This window comes from Equus przewalskii, chromosome 10, assembly GCF_037783145.1.
Source record: "Equus przewalskii isolate Varuska chromosome 10, EquPr2, whole genome shotgun sequence".
Taxonomy (NCBI): Eukaryota; Metazoa; Chordata; class Mammalia; order Perissodactyla; family Equidae; genus Equus; species Equus przewalskii.
Window position 1 is genome coordinate 57,904,028 of NC_091840.1, and position 15,780 is coordinate 57,919,807.

Sequence of the window (15,780 nt, forward strand, 5' to 3'; positions counted from 1 at the left end):
TAGCTGGTCACTTTGGTCAAGTTACTTAACTTCTTTGTGATTCAGTTTCCATATTTGTAAAATGGCAATAGCAAATTATATATTTAAGTTATATATTTAATAGTGCCTATCATGGGATTGCTGAAAGGATTAAATAAGCCACCAATAACAAAATATATATATTTTTTCATGCTTCTCCCTGCCCCTTAAAACTGGAGATGTAGTTAGAATGAATTATTCATAAAGTCCAAGACTTACTGACGCTTTAACTAATGTCTAGAATGACTTGCTCCACTTCCTATATTCCTACTCCTATTTTTTTTATCCGTATGTCATTTTACTCACTTGCAAATATATCTGTAGGATGAATTACTAGACATGAAACTGTTAGGTCAAAGGATATGTGCATTTTTTTACCAACTGCTATTTTTAAAGCCCAGCTCAAAAGAAAATCTCTTTGGAGAAGTTTCCTTAATCCGAACCCCCAAAAAGAGAATTCACGCTTTTCTCCATTTTGTGTACATAGTACTTCCTCCACTACACAATTACAGCTTTCATTATATTATATTACCAATTATTAGCTTCCCGTTTTTCATGTTAGAATGTGAAGTCAGGAGTGTGGGGAATATTTAATACATATATTTTTGATTGAGTTGGGGATTTTAAAAGTAACTTTAAGAATTACAAGAGAGAACAATTTAAGCAGCAAGTTGGATTCAGAAGAAATAATGAAACACAACAATAAAGGTACTGAGTGTTTAATATGCGACAAGGGCATGCTTTATATTTTTTATTTGAAAACAATTTTGATTTCTGATCGCAACCTACTGAAAAATAAGGAAAAACTTATTAAAGAATTTACTGCACCTATGATACTTTGCAAATAAAATCCAGGTTTCTCTTGCAGATCTTGAAACAAACTTGCTTATAATCTGACTCCCACAGTTGTAGTATAAAATATAGGTAAAATAAAAAGCAAACAAAAAAAACACAAGGCTATTACTAGCATCTGTTTACAATTAATATCCTTAATAGGGAAGACTGAGAAGTGCTTAGATCCAAATTTGCAATATATATGAAAAATGGTTTAAGATGAGTGGCAACAAAGGATTTTAAAGGAAAAAAATAATATTAAATCAAGAAATGTCACTAAAATCATTAATCAATGCTAGAGATAGTGCTTTATTAAGACAGATACTCTGTCAGCGAGTGTAAATTGGTATGTTTTTGGGAACTGCAATATGCATGCAAAGCTTTAAACGAGCCGATTTTAGAAATCAGTCCTAATGACATAATATGAAATACATAGATGTTCACTGTTATTTGCAATAGAGATAAACTGGAAAAAAGCCACTAAATATACATAAAGGATGATGAACTAAATTAAGGTTTATCTCTATGAAATCACTTAAAAGGCTATATATTAAATTCTTATTAACATGGGCAAATGTTTAAATTAGAAGTTTCACAAGTACACAGTCCTTACCTTGCTCGTTTTTATTGTTTTTGTATTTTTTAGCTAAGGAAGATCCCCCCTGAATTAACATCTGTTGCCAATCTTCCTCTATTTTGTACGTGAGCCACTGTCACAGCATGGGTACTGATGGATCAGTGGTGTAGGTCCGGGCCAGAGAACCAGGCCTGGGCCACTGAAGCAGAGTGTGTTGACCTTAACCACTAGGAGACCGGGCTGGCCCCCGTTTTTAATGTTTAATCCTCAGGGCATAGAATAAGGCCTACCATATATACTTTCTTAATTAAGTCTTTTTTATTAAGACTTTTTTAAAAGCAGTTTTATATTGACAGCAAAATTGAGGGAAAGGTACAGAGATTTCTCATATACTTCCTGCGCCCATACATGCACAGCCTTCCCCATTATCAACATCCCCCACCAGAATGGTATGTTTGTTACACTTGATGAACCAACATTGACACCCAAACCTACATAACAACTCAAAAGCTATAGGTGACATTAGGATTCACTCTTAGTGTTATACATGCTATGGGTTTGGACAAATGTATAATGACATGTATTCATCATTATAATACGATAGAATATTTTCACTGCCCTAAAAATCCTGTGTTCCACCTATTCATTCCTCTCCCACCCCCTTCCCCTGATCTTTTTACTATTTCCACAGTTGTGCCTTTTCCAGAATGTCGTATAGCTGGAACCATACAGTGTGCAGCCTTTCAGAATGGCTTCTTCCACTTAGTAATATGTATTTAAAGTTCCTCTATGCCTTTTCATGGCTTGATAGCTCATTTTTTTAGCATTTAATAATATTCCATTAGCTAGATATACCACAATTTATCCATTCACCTACTGAATTGCTTGCTTCCAAGTTTCGTCAATTATGCAGAAAACTGCTGTAAACAGGTGTGCGCAGGTTTTTATGTGCATATAAGTTTTCAACTCCTTTGGGTAATTACCAAGGAATGTGATGGCTGGATGTATGGTAGGAGTATGTCTAGTTTTTTAAGAAACTGCCAAACTGCCTGCCTTTCAAAGTGGCTGTGTCATTTTGTATTCCCACTACCAATGAGAGTTTCTGTTGCTCCGTATCCTCACCAGGATTTGGTGTTGTCACTGTTCCGGATTTGGGTCATTCTAATAGGTGTGCAGTGCACATAAATTTTAAATAAATATTTGCTAAATAAATGAAAAAAATAATGTTAAGTGAAAAAAATAATGTTAAGTGAAAAAAATTGTACAAAATGTGATTTCTGTGAAAAATCTGTATAGAAAAAGAAGTGGAACGACACAACCAAATGGGAAAAGAGGTCATGGGCATTTGTAAAAACAGCTTTATTGAAGTATAATTTTACATACCATAGAATTCTCCCCTTGTATAAGTACAGTTTAATTACTTCATTTATACAGTTGTGCAATTATTAACATTATACAGTATCACGGTCAATTTTTGTTTTCTCATCTTATCTTCTCTGGGAGGACTTATTCTTTGAAAGGCCCCTTCACTGAAAGCTGGGCGGAGTTGAACTCTAAAACTACCTATAATCACTTTTTAGTCTAATGATCTGAGTCTGTCTTGATGCACAAAATGGATTTCAAAAGCAGCAGGAAGGTCCTTTCCTATCGTTAGAAGTAAAACTTTAAGGGTTGAGCAGGCACGATACAGCACAGATTCTGTTTGGTGGACCATGGTAAGATCATTATTCTTGGTCCTTCTCCAAATACAAAGGTCCCACAGAATAATGAGTCCAGCCGCAGTTTCCAACGGAAATCCAGACCAAATGTGAGCAGCTCGCTTGTGCTCCTCAATGCTGCTAGCAGAGAGTAGAGGAGGCAGAGTGCGGACGTCCCCAGCCCTCCCCGGGAGCTGCCGCTACTGTCCTCAGGCTAGGACCACCGAAATTCCGTGAAGCGCCCAGAGAAGGCACCTTCCGGGTAGCGCTCACTTAGCCGCCTACGTCAGAGAACAGTCCGGGAAGAAGTCGACTTAGGTTAGCACCTACATCCCCTCACAGCCCCAGCTCCCAACGCCCCGCCTACCGCCTCCTACCTGCAGAGAAGCAGAGAAGGGACACCCGGTGTCTCAGGCGGGCCAAGCCTAGCACGGTGGGAGCAAAGAACATGGCTTCATCGTCTGGGTGCGCGATCACCAGGAGGCTCCGGCTTCCGCCTCCCAGCAGGCCAGCCTGCTCCTGACTCTTCATTCGTTCCGAGGAGTCCCAAACCCACAGGAAGCCCCAAGCTAAGACCGCCGCCGCCAAACACAAAAGACCCACCACTTCCATGGTCGGCAACTGGCACTGCGCCTGCGCAATAGGGAAGGCTGCCGCTGAGCCTGGCTCCGGCGGGAAAACGGCACTCGCGGAAATTGCGTTCCGAGTTTAAGCTCGTCCTTGTGACCTGCTCCAATGGCTTGAGGGGGTTCCTGTTGGGGTTTACACTGACGCCTCCCGACACTTCTCTGTCGAGTTCTGTCCACTTTATGCAGCATTTACGAAGTCTTGTGCCTCGGTGCCATCCAGCTTTTTTTGCCCTGGTCTTTTCTTACAGTACAGTGGGTTTAGAAGGCAGTGTTTCACAATAAACTCCCACGTCTTGTAGTATTACGAGTTCCCTGCTCTCTCCGGTTCACCATTTTGTAACTCACTTCTTAAAACCCGGGACTTTCTCGTAATTTTATAGTTATACAGCCCCTTATCTATATGATACACCTACTTGGTTTTCCTTCTCATTTTGGGATGTGGAGTGGCGGGTTCGCTAAAGGAAAAGCATGCAGTTACGAGAAACCGTCCAGTCATTTTCCTAGAAGAGCAAGGCTGAGAGTGCACTTCGTAGTCGCGAGGGCCACAGGCTCCTCTGACAAGTGACTTTAGACTAAGGACCTACATCAGGGACAAACCGGCTTCGCCCGGCATGTCAGTGACGTCTTGGTGCGAATTACAGACGGAGCCCCGGGAAATAGCTTGGGTGGGTCGACGTGCACCCCTCCGGCGCCCAGCACGTGGGGACCCGGCTGCCCTCCCCGAAGCCCGGGTCCCGCGGCATGGCCTTGCGTCCTTCCCTTTCCCACGCCCGGGGGAAGGCCACAAGCGCGCGGGGGCCGGCCGGCTCGCGGCGGGCGCCGCGCCCGGGTGCGCGATGGCAGCGCGCCGGGTCCGGCCGGGCACGGCGCCGCCCCGGCCCGTCTCCGGTGGAGGGGACCGCCGCCAGGCCGAGGGCAGACGTGAGGGGACCAGGCGCGAGGCCACCCAGGAAACTCGGCCGAGGTAGGAGCCACGCTCGGCCAGCGGAGGGAGTCGGTCTCCCAACTCTCCGGAAGGAGGAGGAGCCGGCGCCGGAGCCGCCTTAGCCGCGGCCGCCGGGGCTGGGGGAGGGAGAGGGGTTGAGTCAAGATGGCGGCCAAGGTGGCGAAGCAGCAGCGGCGGCGGCGGCGGCGGCTGGAGTGAGCGCCCAGCTCGCCGCGCCGAGCGAGGTCCCGGGGTAGGGACGCGCGCCGGGGCCGCGTCCTGCTCCTCAGGCCCGGGGCGCGCCGGCTACCACGCCCCGCCTGCTCCTGGTGAGTAGGCCCCGGCGCCCGCTGCCCCGGCCTCCCGGGCCCGGGTCGCCCGGGGGCTTCCGAGGGCTCTCAGGGTGCCGGCCGCGGGGGCAGCTTCTCGGCCGGGCGAGAGGCGTCGCGGGCCCGGCACGTCGGGACCCGCCCCAGCCGCCCGGCCTCTTCTCCTCGGCCGCCCAGCGCGAGTCGGGCGCGGCGGGGAGCTGGGCTAGGCGAGCGGAGGAGGCTTATGGAGTTTGGAGGAAGAATGGGCTGCGGCCGGGCCGGGCCGGGCCGGCGGAGAGGGGCTCGGTAGAGAGGGGGCGTGCGGCGCCGGAGGGCCGACTGAGGGCGGCGGGGAGGGCCCGGGGACCCCGGGTGCGGCCGGCACAGGTGGCGGGCCTGGCTCAGTCTGAGGCGGAGTTGGTGGCCGTCTTGGGAGTGTGGACGGGGTTAGGGAGGGTGACAGTGATGGACAAGTGCGTGAAGAGCAAACTAGTTCACCTTTCTAACCAGACCGCTTCGGGGTGTAATGGCGAAGGGCGAGTGGTGGCGGAGATGGTCAAGATCGGAACCCGATTCCTTCTGTTATTATTGGTGTTTTAATGAGCGAAGTCGATGAATTCTCTTTTTTGGGGGAAGAGGGGTTTGAGAAGCTGTAATTAAGAAATCAGTCTTAATGGAGAGGAGACGGAATTCTTCGAATTAACTGGATTAGGTACAGTCGTGCGGATGGGAATAAGTGATATTTTTGAAAAATGTTGCTTAGGAGGTGTCAGTTTTCTTTTACCAATGTGGCATGCCACAGTGCCACTTCAACAGAGTTAACCTTGAAGAGTAGTGGTATGGGTAATTCTAATCTTTGGGATTAGTATATTCACCTGCATCAGATTTGCTTCCCTAGTTAGATCCTAATTGTATTAAAATTTACGTTCCTTGTGTGCACTCTGGTGAGGCAGTGATGGGAGGCGGAACGTTGTGTAAAGAGCAACAGGCCCGGCATTTTAAAATGCCTACAAATATTCATTCATTCGTTCAACATATCTTGATCGGTAGCTGCTGCTGGTGAGTCACATGTGATTGTCTCTTGGATAATTGGAGAGTTGATGGCATTATTTAATTTTTAATATTTTTTTTGGAAAATGTTTTAATGTATCCATGGAGATATTTATTGGATAAATCAACTTGCCTGGGCTGAGGAGCAGACCGATTTTAGAATCTTGTTTAGATATGGGTAAAAATTACAGAAGGAATAACAAGTTGTTGGAGAAAGAAATATTGTATTTTCTCATTGTTAAAATCCAGCGGAAGTTTATTTAGTTATTTTAATATTTATAGTACACAGTTGCTTTGCCTTGCTTTAAGCACACCTGTTAGTGGAAATCAAGGTTAATACACACTTACATATAAATAATATGCACATAACATGCATACAAACGTAAGGATGTGATTACTTGCAATACCAAAATACTCTTTCCTTTTACGAAAGCTTTGCCATATGTTGAACTACTCCCCCAGAGAAAATATGATACAGAGTCCTGATTCTTTCTTTAACTTTGTGACATTTTGGAACATGCTCAACCTTTCTGTGCTTCAGTTTCCTCCTCTGTGATAGTAGGAAAACATCTGCTCTCCTAGGATTAGCTGTTGTGAACCTAAGAGAGTTGAGTTATGAAATTGCCTTAAACAGATCCAAAGGGTTATAATTCTGTGAGGTAGTAACTGCTCCCTCTGCACTCCTGAAGTGCTTTATCTGCACATTTCTCATGGCGTTTACACTTTCTACCTTGTATTTAGGTATTGATATACCTGTTTTATCTCCTCTTGAGGGCAGGATAAGCCTTTCTCTGACTTTATGTTTAAGGCATCGTGTAGGATTTTATTTTCTATGTAGGATATTGACACTGCAGATGTTTGTTGAACGAATAAACACTGTATTCTAATCAGAAAAACGTATTCACATTACAGCTTATCAGAATACACTGTTATCTGCTGTGACAAATCCATATAGCTGTGATTCTCTCCATGGCCTCTGAGGAATATATATTTTTAACTGGATATCTTGTTGGATTTAATCATATAATAAAACTTAAGTATTTGGCCTCACGTAATTTTTTAAAACACAAATGCTCAAAATTGACTTATGTTTCTTTGCATTTAATTGAGCGAAAGTTCTAATGCTGGGCAAATTGAGATTAGTCAAGGTCTTTTTGGCTTTTTTTTTTTAATTTGTGAAGTGGTGAGATTTTCTTGCCATAGCTATCTGCAGTAGAAAGCAAAGGCCTTTGAATAGTCCACAGATTGATGTAGGTAAATGTCAGGCTATTTGTTACTCAGTTTCTTGTGCATTTGTTTTGTTATTCAGTTTTAATTGTATTTTGTGATCTTACTTGCAATTTCAAATTCTTAGTGATGCCTGGGAATGATAGAGAGCTCCCATATTTAGTTACTTCCAACTGTTCTTTTACTTCAGCTATTAGATGTTACTAGAATACAGTTGATCAGAATTATAATATATGGACTTATTTGTTGATTAGCGATTTGTGTGTAGTTCATTCACTTGTTCAACTGGTGTGAAGTGCTTTTTATGTTCAGGGCACATCGCTCAATGCAGTAAAGGTGTAAAGTTGAGCAGATCAGTTACGTGCACAAATAACTGAGTATATAGGTTGCCTGATATTTTGCCCTTTTCAGGTTTGAGGATGCAAACAGGACATTTAGATGGTTAAGAAAACTTTCTTTTTCTATTAAGACTTCTTAGGAATATTGAAAAGCTATGAAAAGCTTCTGTCATGTAGCAATAACTGTATGTAAAGCATCTGTTTTCTATTTTGGTGTTCTTGTGGTGGTGGTTTTCCTTGAACATTTTTACTGTTCTTTACGATTTTTTCCGCCCCAGAAGCTTGTGTGGTCAAAATCTTACTTGGGTAGTCTTCAGATACAACATGCTTGTTTTTGTGTGTGTCCTCTTTGCATCTGAAAGCGAGACCATAGAAAGCCAGCTGAACGTTCCTGTTGAGTTCTTCAGTTTGGTTCTTCCATGTGTGCTGGTGTTATTTTTACTTAAAAGTGATCTCAGAAACAAATCTAAATTGGTTAAAATGCCAATAATTTATAGAAATATAGAATGTGAAGTCATATAGATTATCTAGTCCTACTTGTTCTACTGGTGAATAAACCGAGGGTCAGAGAAGTGAAGTGATCTGCCTGAATTGTTGGAGTTGGGCAGTAGCAGAATCTAATCTGCTGACCTCCAGTGTAGTTCTAATTCCATCACACCATATCATCCATGGGATGATCCAGTGAGATGATTGACAGTTACTTGAAACAAAATTTGGGGTGGATGAGGAATGAGAGATCGCTTATTCAGCTTAGGTATTGAATTCAAGGTACTTCTTAACTTTAAGTTCCTGCAATGAAAATGTAGTTTGAAAAAAATTGGTATTGACTTACATCACTAATATGATGATCACTGGGAATTATTTAGTTTGCTTAATTTTTTTTTTTAAGATTTTATTTTTTCCTTTTTGTCCCCAAAGCCCCACCGGTACATAGTTGTATTTTTTTAGTCGTGGGTCCTTCTAGTTGTGGCACATGGGATGCCACCTCAGCGTGGCCTGACTAGCGGTGCCATGTCCGCGGCCAGGATTTGAACTGGTCAAACCCTGGGCCGCCGAAGCAGAGTGCGCAAGCTTAACCACTCGGCCACGGGGCCAGCCCCTAGTTTGCTTAATTTTTAATTGGCTATGATGAATATCTTCTTAAACAAAAATGTCATTGAAGTTATCTGGACCTAGTGACATTTCATGAGATTTAAGCATTACAGTGATGGAAATTTTGTTATGCTAATGATTAGGTACCTCTGAGACCCAAACAGATAGGTTAAATTGTTTTATAGATTAGCTATTGTTGGCTTCACTTACTCGCAAACTTTTGAATTTTTTTATGTATGAAAGACTTCAATTGTTATATAAAAGCTTAGATAAATAGCATGAACATGAACTGTATTCTTAATGCTATGTTGAAAAACACATGTAGAATATTAGTTTGCTATAGGTACTCATGCCATAAAATTTATTTGAAAGGAAAAAACATATTATTCTTTTTAAACTGATATCCTTACGTGAATACTGAAGCATGACATATTTCTTTATGTCATTTGGGCTCGTAATTAATAGGCCTGTTCTGTGTTGTGTTGAGAAGGTTTGTTTTTTTCTTATACTATACTCTTTTCTGGAATCCTATTTCCCTACCTTACTCTTCCACATCTAAATTCTGCCTGTTTTTTGAGGGTTTGATCACATATCTCTTCATCCAGGAAGTTTCTGTCCTGTTCTCTCTTCTCCAAAGATGTATATTTCTCATTCTAGAAATTCTTAATGCTTAACTTATGCCTCTATTATAACATCATAGTTATTTATGTATATGTCCATTTAATCCCCACGAGACTATAAGCTCATTGTGTGTATGTCTGTATCTCATTTGTTTTTTAATCCTTCCCCTACCCCCGCTCCCAGAATGACGCTCCGCCCCTAGGAAGTGTGTAGTAGAAATTTGTTGAAGGCGTGTGAAAAAGAGCCTAGCCACTAGGGCTATTTGATACGGTTGTTGTAGAAGCTGACACACATGTGGAAACTGGATGATGAATACTTTTTTGGAATTAAAAAAAGGTAAAATTTCGCCGCTGTCAGTGAGATAAAATGTCTACAATCAGTGAATTATCAAAGCATTTCTTTAAAAAAAGTTTCTGTCAGTTTACTGGGATTTTTGGGAGAAAGAGATAGTAAACGTGGGATTGGTTCATTTCAGACTATTTGTATTTCCAGGTAATATTAGAATAAGAATGTATTAATTTATATATGCAGGGAATTTGGGAGTAGTTTCAGTGCTAGGAAAAAATTGTGAATGAAGAATATGAAATCGTTGGTTTGTAGGATTATTATAGAATCCCTTTAAGGGATCCCTTTGAAAGAATAGCACTGGTAAGTTTTATATCAAAAATTAAATCTTTGGGGCCGGCCCTGTGGCCTAGTGGTTAAGTTCGCAGGCTCCGCTGAGGCGGCCCAGGGTTTCGCCGGTTCAAATCCAGGGCACAGACATGGCACCGCTCATCAAGCCATGCTGAGGCAGCATCCCACATACCACAACTAGAAGGACCCGCAACTAAAAATACACAACTATGTACTGGGGGGCTTTGGGGAGAAAAAGGAAAAATAAAAAAATCTTTAAAAAAATTAAATCTTTAAGTAGATTAGTCAAGAGCAAAGGAAAAGTCAACATTATCAAATTATTTTTACTTTTTTCCCCTCTCACAGTGTCTACTTGAGGAATAAAACTTAGGCTATTGTTCTTTTTTTCTTTGTTGTACATGAATAAACTGATAATCAAACCAGAATAAATTAAGGTTACATTTTTCTGTGAAAATCTGACTCTTAGCTTTGTTATCAGGATAACCTTTATGGTTACAGATTGCCTCTCCCCTTATACGTTTATTTAACTGACAGACTCCTTTCTTGACATTTTTGTTGTCATTCACAGTTCAGGGTCATAGTAATCTGCTTTAGGCAGTTCATTGCCCTTGGCAATAGCATATAGATTTGTATGGTTTTGAAATATTTGTTTTAAGTAGTAATCATCATGTCTTTGAACTCCTGTTCAAAGATGTTTAACTTTGTATTAATTTTGAATAAGTTCTTTTAATTCAGTTTTGAATTGCAATGACTTTCAGGTATTTGGAATGAAACCAGAACTTGTGCTTTCTAGGAGTTACAGCCTAAAATATACACAGTGCATATATATCCGCTGTAGGGAGTATATAGTCCCTTAACTTTGTATGTATGTGTATGTGTATGTAGGGGAGGGAAGAGGTGTGGAGGGAAAGGAGGAGGGAACTGAGCAGAGCTGAAAGGAGGGGAGGAATGGAAGGAGAAGGTACTCTCTATTGACACAAAAGCATTTTAATGAATGAAGGAGGATATGTTATTTAAAAATCTTTAGTTGTCTTTCATTTATTATAAGTGATACATTATTTTACAGAAGTATGATACAGAAGTATATAAAGACATTAGAAGTACTGCTTCTTAGATGAAATCTGCTGTTGCATATTCTTTCAGATTTTTTTCTGTAGTGTAATTTTCTGTATTATGGGATCATAAGATACTGTTCTTTTGTATGTTACTGTTCCATGTTGGTATATTTAGAGCTACTGAGTATTCCACATATGAAAAGGCCATAATTTGTTTAATAAATTTATGGCCACTAGTGTTTTGTTTTGACAGAAAAACAAAGCCATAATGAATTATCTGTGTGCTTATTTGTATACTTGTGCAAGCAGCCTTGTAGGATAGATTCCTGAAGTGGGTGCTGTTATACGAATAGGGTAGATTTGGATAGATATTGACACAAGTGTGTGGTTATGCCCCAAATCTTGGCCAGCTCTGGATATTACAAATTAAAACATTTTGACAATTTAAGAAGTGAAAAAGAAGTCATTCTAATTGGCCTTTTTCAGTCACTGTTGAGGTTGAAAATTTTTTAATGAGGGAATTTATTTCTTTTATAAATTTTCTGCTTTCATTCTTTGGTTATTTCTTTTCTTTTCTTTTCTTTTCTTTTTTTTTTTTTGAGGAAGTTTAGCCCTGCTGCCAGTCCTCCTATTTTTGCTGAGGAAGAGTGGTCCTGAGCTGACATCTGTGGCAATCTTCCTCTATTTTATATGTGGTATGCCTGCCTCAGCATGGCTTGATATGCAGTGCCTAGGTCCATGCCCAGGATCTGAACCGGCAAACCCCAGGCTGCCGAAGCAGAGTGTGCGAACTTAACCCCTGTGCCACAGAGCTGGCCCCTGTTCTTTGGTTATTTTTGATGGGGTTATTGGTCTTTTTCAGATTGATCTGAAGAGCTCTTTACATAGTAAGGTATTCACTTTTTCCATGTGTATGCGAACCCCTCACCCCACCTGCCATCCTCCCTGCTATTCTTTTGTGGTATTATGTAGTCGGATATATCCAACCTACGTTGCTGGCTGTATGACCTTGGGCACGTTACTTAACCTCCCTAAGCCTTAATTTCCTTGTTTGTAGAATGGAGATAATGTAAATAACCGATTACCATAGTGGCTGACACATAGTAAGTAAATAATAAATGTTAGCTGTCTTCAATATTAGTCTATACATGGCTTCTGAGTTTCATGCTCTACTTAGACCTTCCTTACTCTAAAATTTAAAATATTCACCCATCTATTAAACTGAAAAAGAAAAGTGAGGAATATTACGTACAGTATGCTACTGCTTGTTTTAAAGAAGGGAAGATAATGTATACATATTTGCTTGTATATCAGGATATTTCTGAAATGAAACCCAAGAAACTGGTAACGTTGGTTGTTGTAGGAAGAACTGAGTGACTGAGGCACATGAGGAAGAGAAAGACTTTTGATTGTATAGCTTTTTGTATTTTTAAAACAAAGAAGTCCCCAGATTTTAATTGAATACACGTTTATGGTTTCTTTTTTATTTTCTTTCTTTTCCTTTTCTTTTCTTTTAACTTCTAATTTTTTTGATCCATCTGGAATTTATTTTGGTATAGGAAGTGAGCTAGAAATATATTTTGGGGGATATACATGTGCATGTTTTTCCCCCAAATAGTTTGCCAGTTGTGTGGCAAAGCCATCCTTTGCTTCGCTGATTGGATTTGCAACTTTTATCATTTACTAAATGTATTTGGAGCTGTTTCTAATGTATTTATTATATTCTTTTGATATCTTGTTGTAATATGCTTTAAATTACTATTGTTTTATAATTTCACTACTGGTAGGGTTAGTCACCTGTTCAGTTACCTTGTTCTTTTCAGACTTTGGCAATTCTGGTCTATGTATTCTTCCAGGTGAACTTTAGAATCATTCTATGAAGTTCAAAAAGAAATCTTGCTCAGATTCTTATGGGGAATATTGAATATTGATTGGGAATATTGAATTTATAGGTTAATTTTGGGAAAATTGACACCTTTATGTACTTCCTGTCCTTTTATTCAAATAGACTCTTAGGTTCTTCTGTAGGTTTTCTTCAAATAAGTTCTGCACATTTCTTATTTCTTTTGTTTAACATGTGCCTTAGGGAATCAAACAGGGAGTTTATATTCTAGTAAGAGAAGACAGAGTATAATCAAGGAAAACAACTAATCCATTTCAGATTGTGATTAATCTATAAAGGAACCAAACAGAGTGATGTGATCTAGAGTAACTGGTAGGAACCTACTTCGTAGGGTTGTTGGGAAAGACCTTTCTGAAAAGATGGCATTTAAACTGAGACCCTCAGTTTGAGGAGGAGTCAGCCACGTGAATGAGCCAGGAAGAGCATTCCAGGCAGAGAGTAAAGGAGGACAAAGGCCTGAGGCAAGGAAGGGCTTGGCGCAGGCTGAAGGAACTGGAAGGAAGCTCCTGTTGCTGGGGCCTCCTGAGCTATTGGGAGGGGAAGCAGGCCAGATCAGGTTGGACCTTTTGGGTCATAGTAAGTAGCTGGGATTTTATTTGAGGTGCATGGTAGCCCCTGGGGAGTCTTAAGCAGAAGATTGACATGGTCTGATTGATGCTTTAAAAAGAACATTTGGCTTTTTGAATGGAGAAAGTATTGAAGAGGGAAGTCAAGTTAGGAGTTTCTTGCAACTAGGGATGAGGATGAAGGTAGTTGAGATGGAGAAGCATGGGAGCCTTTTTGGGTGAGGTGGAGGGGCTGGAAGGAAGAAGAGGCCCTGCTCTTGGAATGGGTGTTATTGAGAGCTAAGCACTGTTGGGTGCTCAGGAGGCCCTGCGAACAAAACAGAGGTGGTCGCGGCTCTCACAGGTGTCCGGTGGTTTTGTTTATTTTTTATTTAGCATTCAATAAATTTTCAGTCGTTTGCTTTTTTCCTTCTTTATTTTGGTGTAGCCCTTAGAAATGGAGTCTGTTCATTAGCCTTGTTTTATTTTGGCTTCATACCCTTTAGCAGCCTCTGTTAGTGGGTCAAAGGCGAGGCAGCAGAACATGATCCTTAAGATATCTGTGTCTCAGTTAAAAAAATTACCTTGGGGAAGTTACTTAGTGTCTCTAAATAAAGCTTTAATTAGGGATAATAATGGAATGAGTGTTGTTTTTTTTTTTTTAATAGACAACTGGAGTGAGTGTTTTAGGTGAGCTCATGTCCTCCAAGCTCCTAGTATATGACAAAAGCTCAATAAATGCAAACTTTTTATTATTCTCCTTAGGTATTGTCATGTCTGTTAATTCTGGCCAAGCATCTAAAGTTAAAATTATTCTGATGTCAATGCTGTTCTTTTTTGTGTTAGTGGAGGAGAGAATTGGCCAATAGTTGTCCATTTTGGCTTTGAAATATATTCATTCTTATAGTTGAAGGAGTAACTATTGCTCAATCCAGAGAATTAGTTCAATACAGTGCAGCTACACCACAGAGCTCTCAGTTGCACTGTATGCTACTGCTGTCTTGGGAAACTTCTCCTGTCTCACTTTATGTAGGCATAAAGCAGCATAATTTTTTTGTTTTTTTGTTTTTTTCATCAAGAATTGTTTATTGAATGCCTATATTCTTAATCAAATAATTATGCCCTTATTGATGTCTTTCCTTCAATATCATACTTTATTGAGGATGGGATAGTTTAACCTAAAAGGCCTTTTTCTTCAGCTCCCATTCATATGTTTTCTAAGTGAGATGTCATAATGTCAAAAGAGGTGTTTTACACATTTAATACCTTGTTAATGGCATTCCCCCAGAGTAGCTGCTTTTTTTTTTTTTTTTTTTTTTGATGAGGAAGATTGGCCCTGAGCAAAACATCTGTGCCAGTTTTCCTCTATTTTGTATGTGGGATGCTGCCACAGCGTGGCTTGATGAGTGATGTGCAGGTCTGCATTGGGGATCCGAACTGGCAAACCTGGGTTGCTGAAGCAGAAGGCATGAACTTACCCACTGCATCGCTGGGCTGGCCCCTCCTTTTTTTTTTTTTAAAGGGAAGAACAGGAGATGTTTTATTGCAATTTAGCACCATTCTGATCTCTTACAAATTACAGAATTCACTTTGATGATTTCTGGTTTCTCTCTCTCTCCTCTCGGGAAGGCTGGACTCTGAGGTAGGCTCAGGAGATCCTCTTTCTTTAAATCATCACCAGTCTGGAGAGTCTTAGGTGGTTGGGATACCCCAGGGGCGTGGTCCTTCTTAGCCTCTCCCTGCCTAAAGTACTTTTGGAATTGGACTAGAGTTGGGCTGCTTTATGAGAATTAGTGTGACCTGATTTTCCTCAGTTAGTAACCAACATTTTGGCATCTGCCATGTCATGGAGGCCATTCCTTTATCTATCCCATACTTTTTTTTTTTGAGGAAGATTAGCCCTGAGCTAACATCTGCTGCCAATCCTCCTCTTTTTGCTGAGGAAGACTGGCCCTGAGCTAATATCCATGCCCATCTTCCTCTACTTTATATGTGGGACGCCTACCACAGCATGGCATGCCAAGTGGTGCCATGCCTGCACTGGGATCTGACCCGGCGAACCCTGGGCTGCCAAAGCAGAACGTGTGAACTTAACCACTGTGCCACCGGGCTGGCCCTTGAATTGTGTATTTTGTAGGGTCCTTCTTCTGCTTTGGTAAAGTGTGGGCTTCTCCTCTGTTGTGACCCTTGGTGGATTCATTCTTGGTCATTTGAGGAGGCATCTGCAGTATAGTATATTTTTATGTACTATATATGCGCCACAGTAAAGTATATTTTTAGCTTTTGTTCCAAGGTATCTTAGGCCACCTTGAAAACCTGTCC

General features: G+C 41.0%; 2 protein-coding genes across 45 annotated transcripts in view; one reads left to right on the plus strand and one right to left on the minus strand.

Annotated features, from left to right (window-relative positions):
- The window catches only part of PIGL (phosphatidylinositol glycan anchor biosynthesis class L), an 84,446-nt gene extending 80,567 nt beyond the window's left edge, over positions 1–3,879 (minus strand). The window contains exon 1 of the mRNA XM_070563528.1: positions 3,504–3,879. Coding sequence (XP_070419629.1) covers positions 3,504–3,738 — 235 coding nt within the window. The 5' untranslated portion in view covers positions 3,739–3,879. The remainder of the gene's footprint in view (positions 1–3,503) is intronic.
- Positions 3,880–4,259: 380 nt separating this feature from the next.
- The window catches only part of NCOR1 (nuclear receptor corepressor 1), a 155,809-nt gene continuing 144,288 nt past the window's right edge, over positions 4,260–15,780 (plus strand). For 25 of the 44 annotated variants that reach the window (XM_070563458.1, XM_070563463.1, XM_070563470.1 and 22 more), the window contains exon 1: positions 4,605–5,009. The gene's annotated coding sequence lies outside the window, so the exon portion shown is untranslated. Of the gene's footprint in view, positions 5,010–15,780 lie in introns of all 44 variants that reach the window. The other 19 variants (XM_070563460.1, XM_070563464.1, XM_070563496.1 and 16 more) reach the window with 5 other exon arrangements.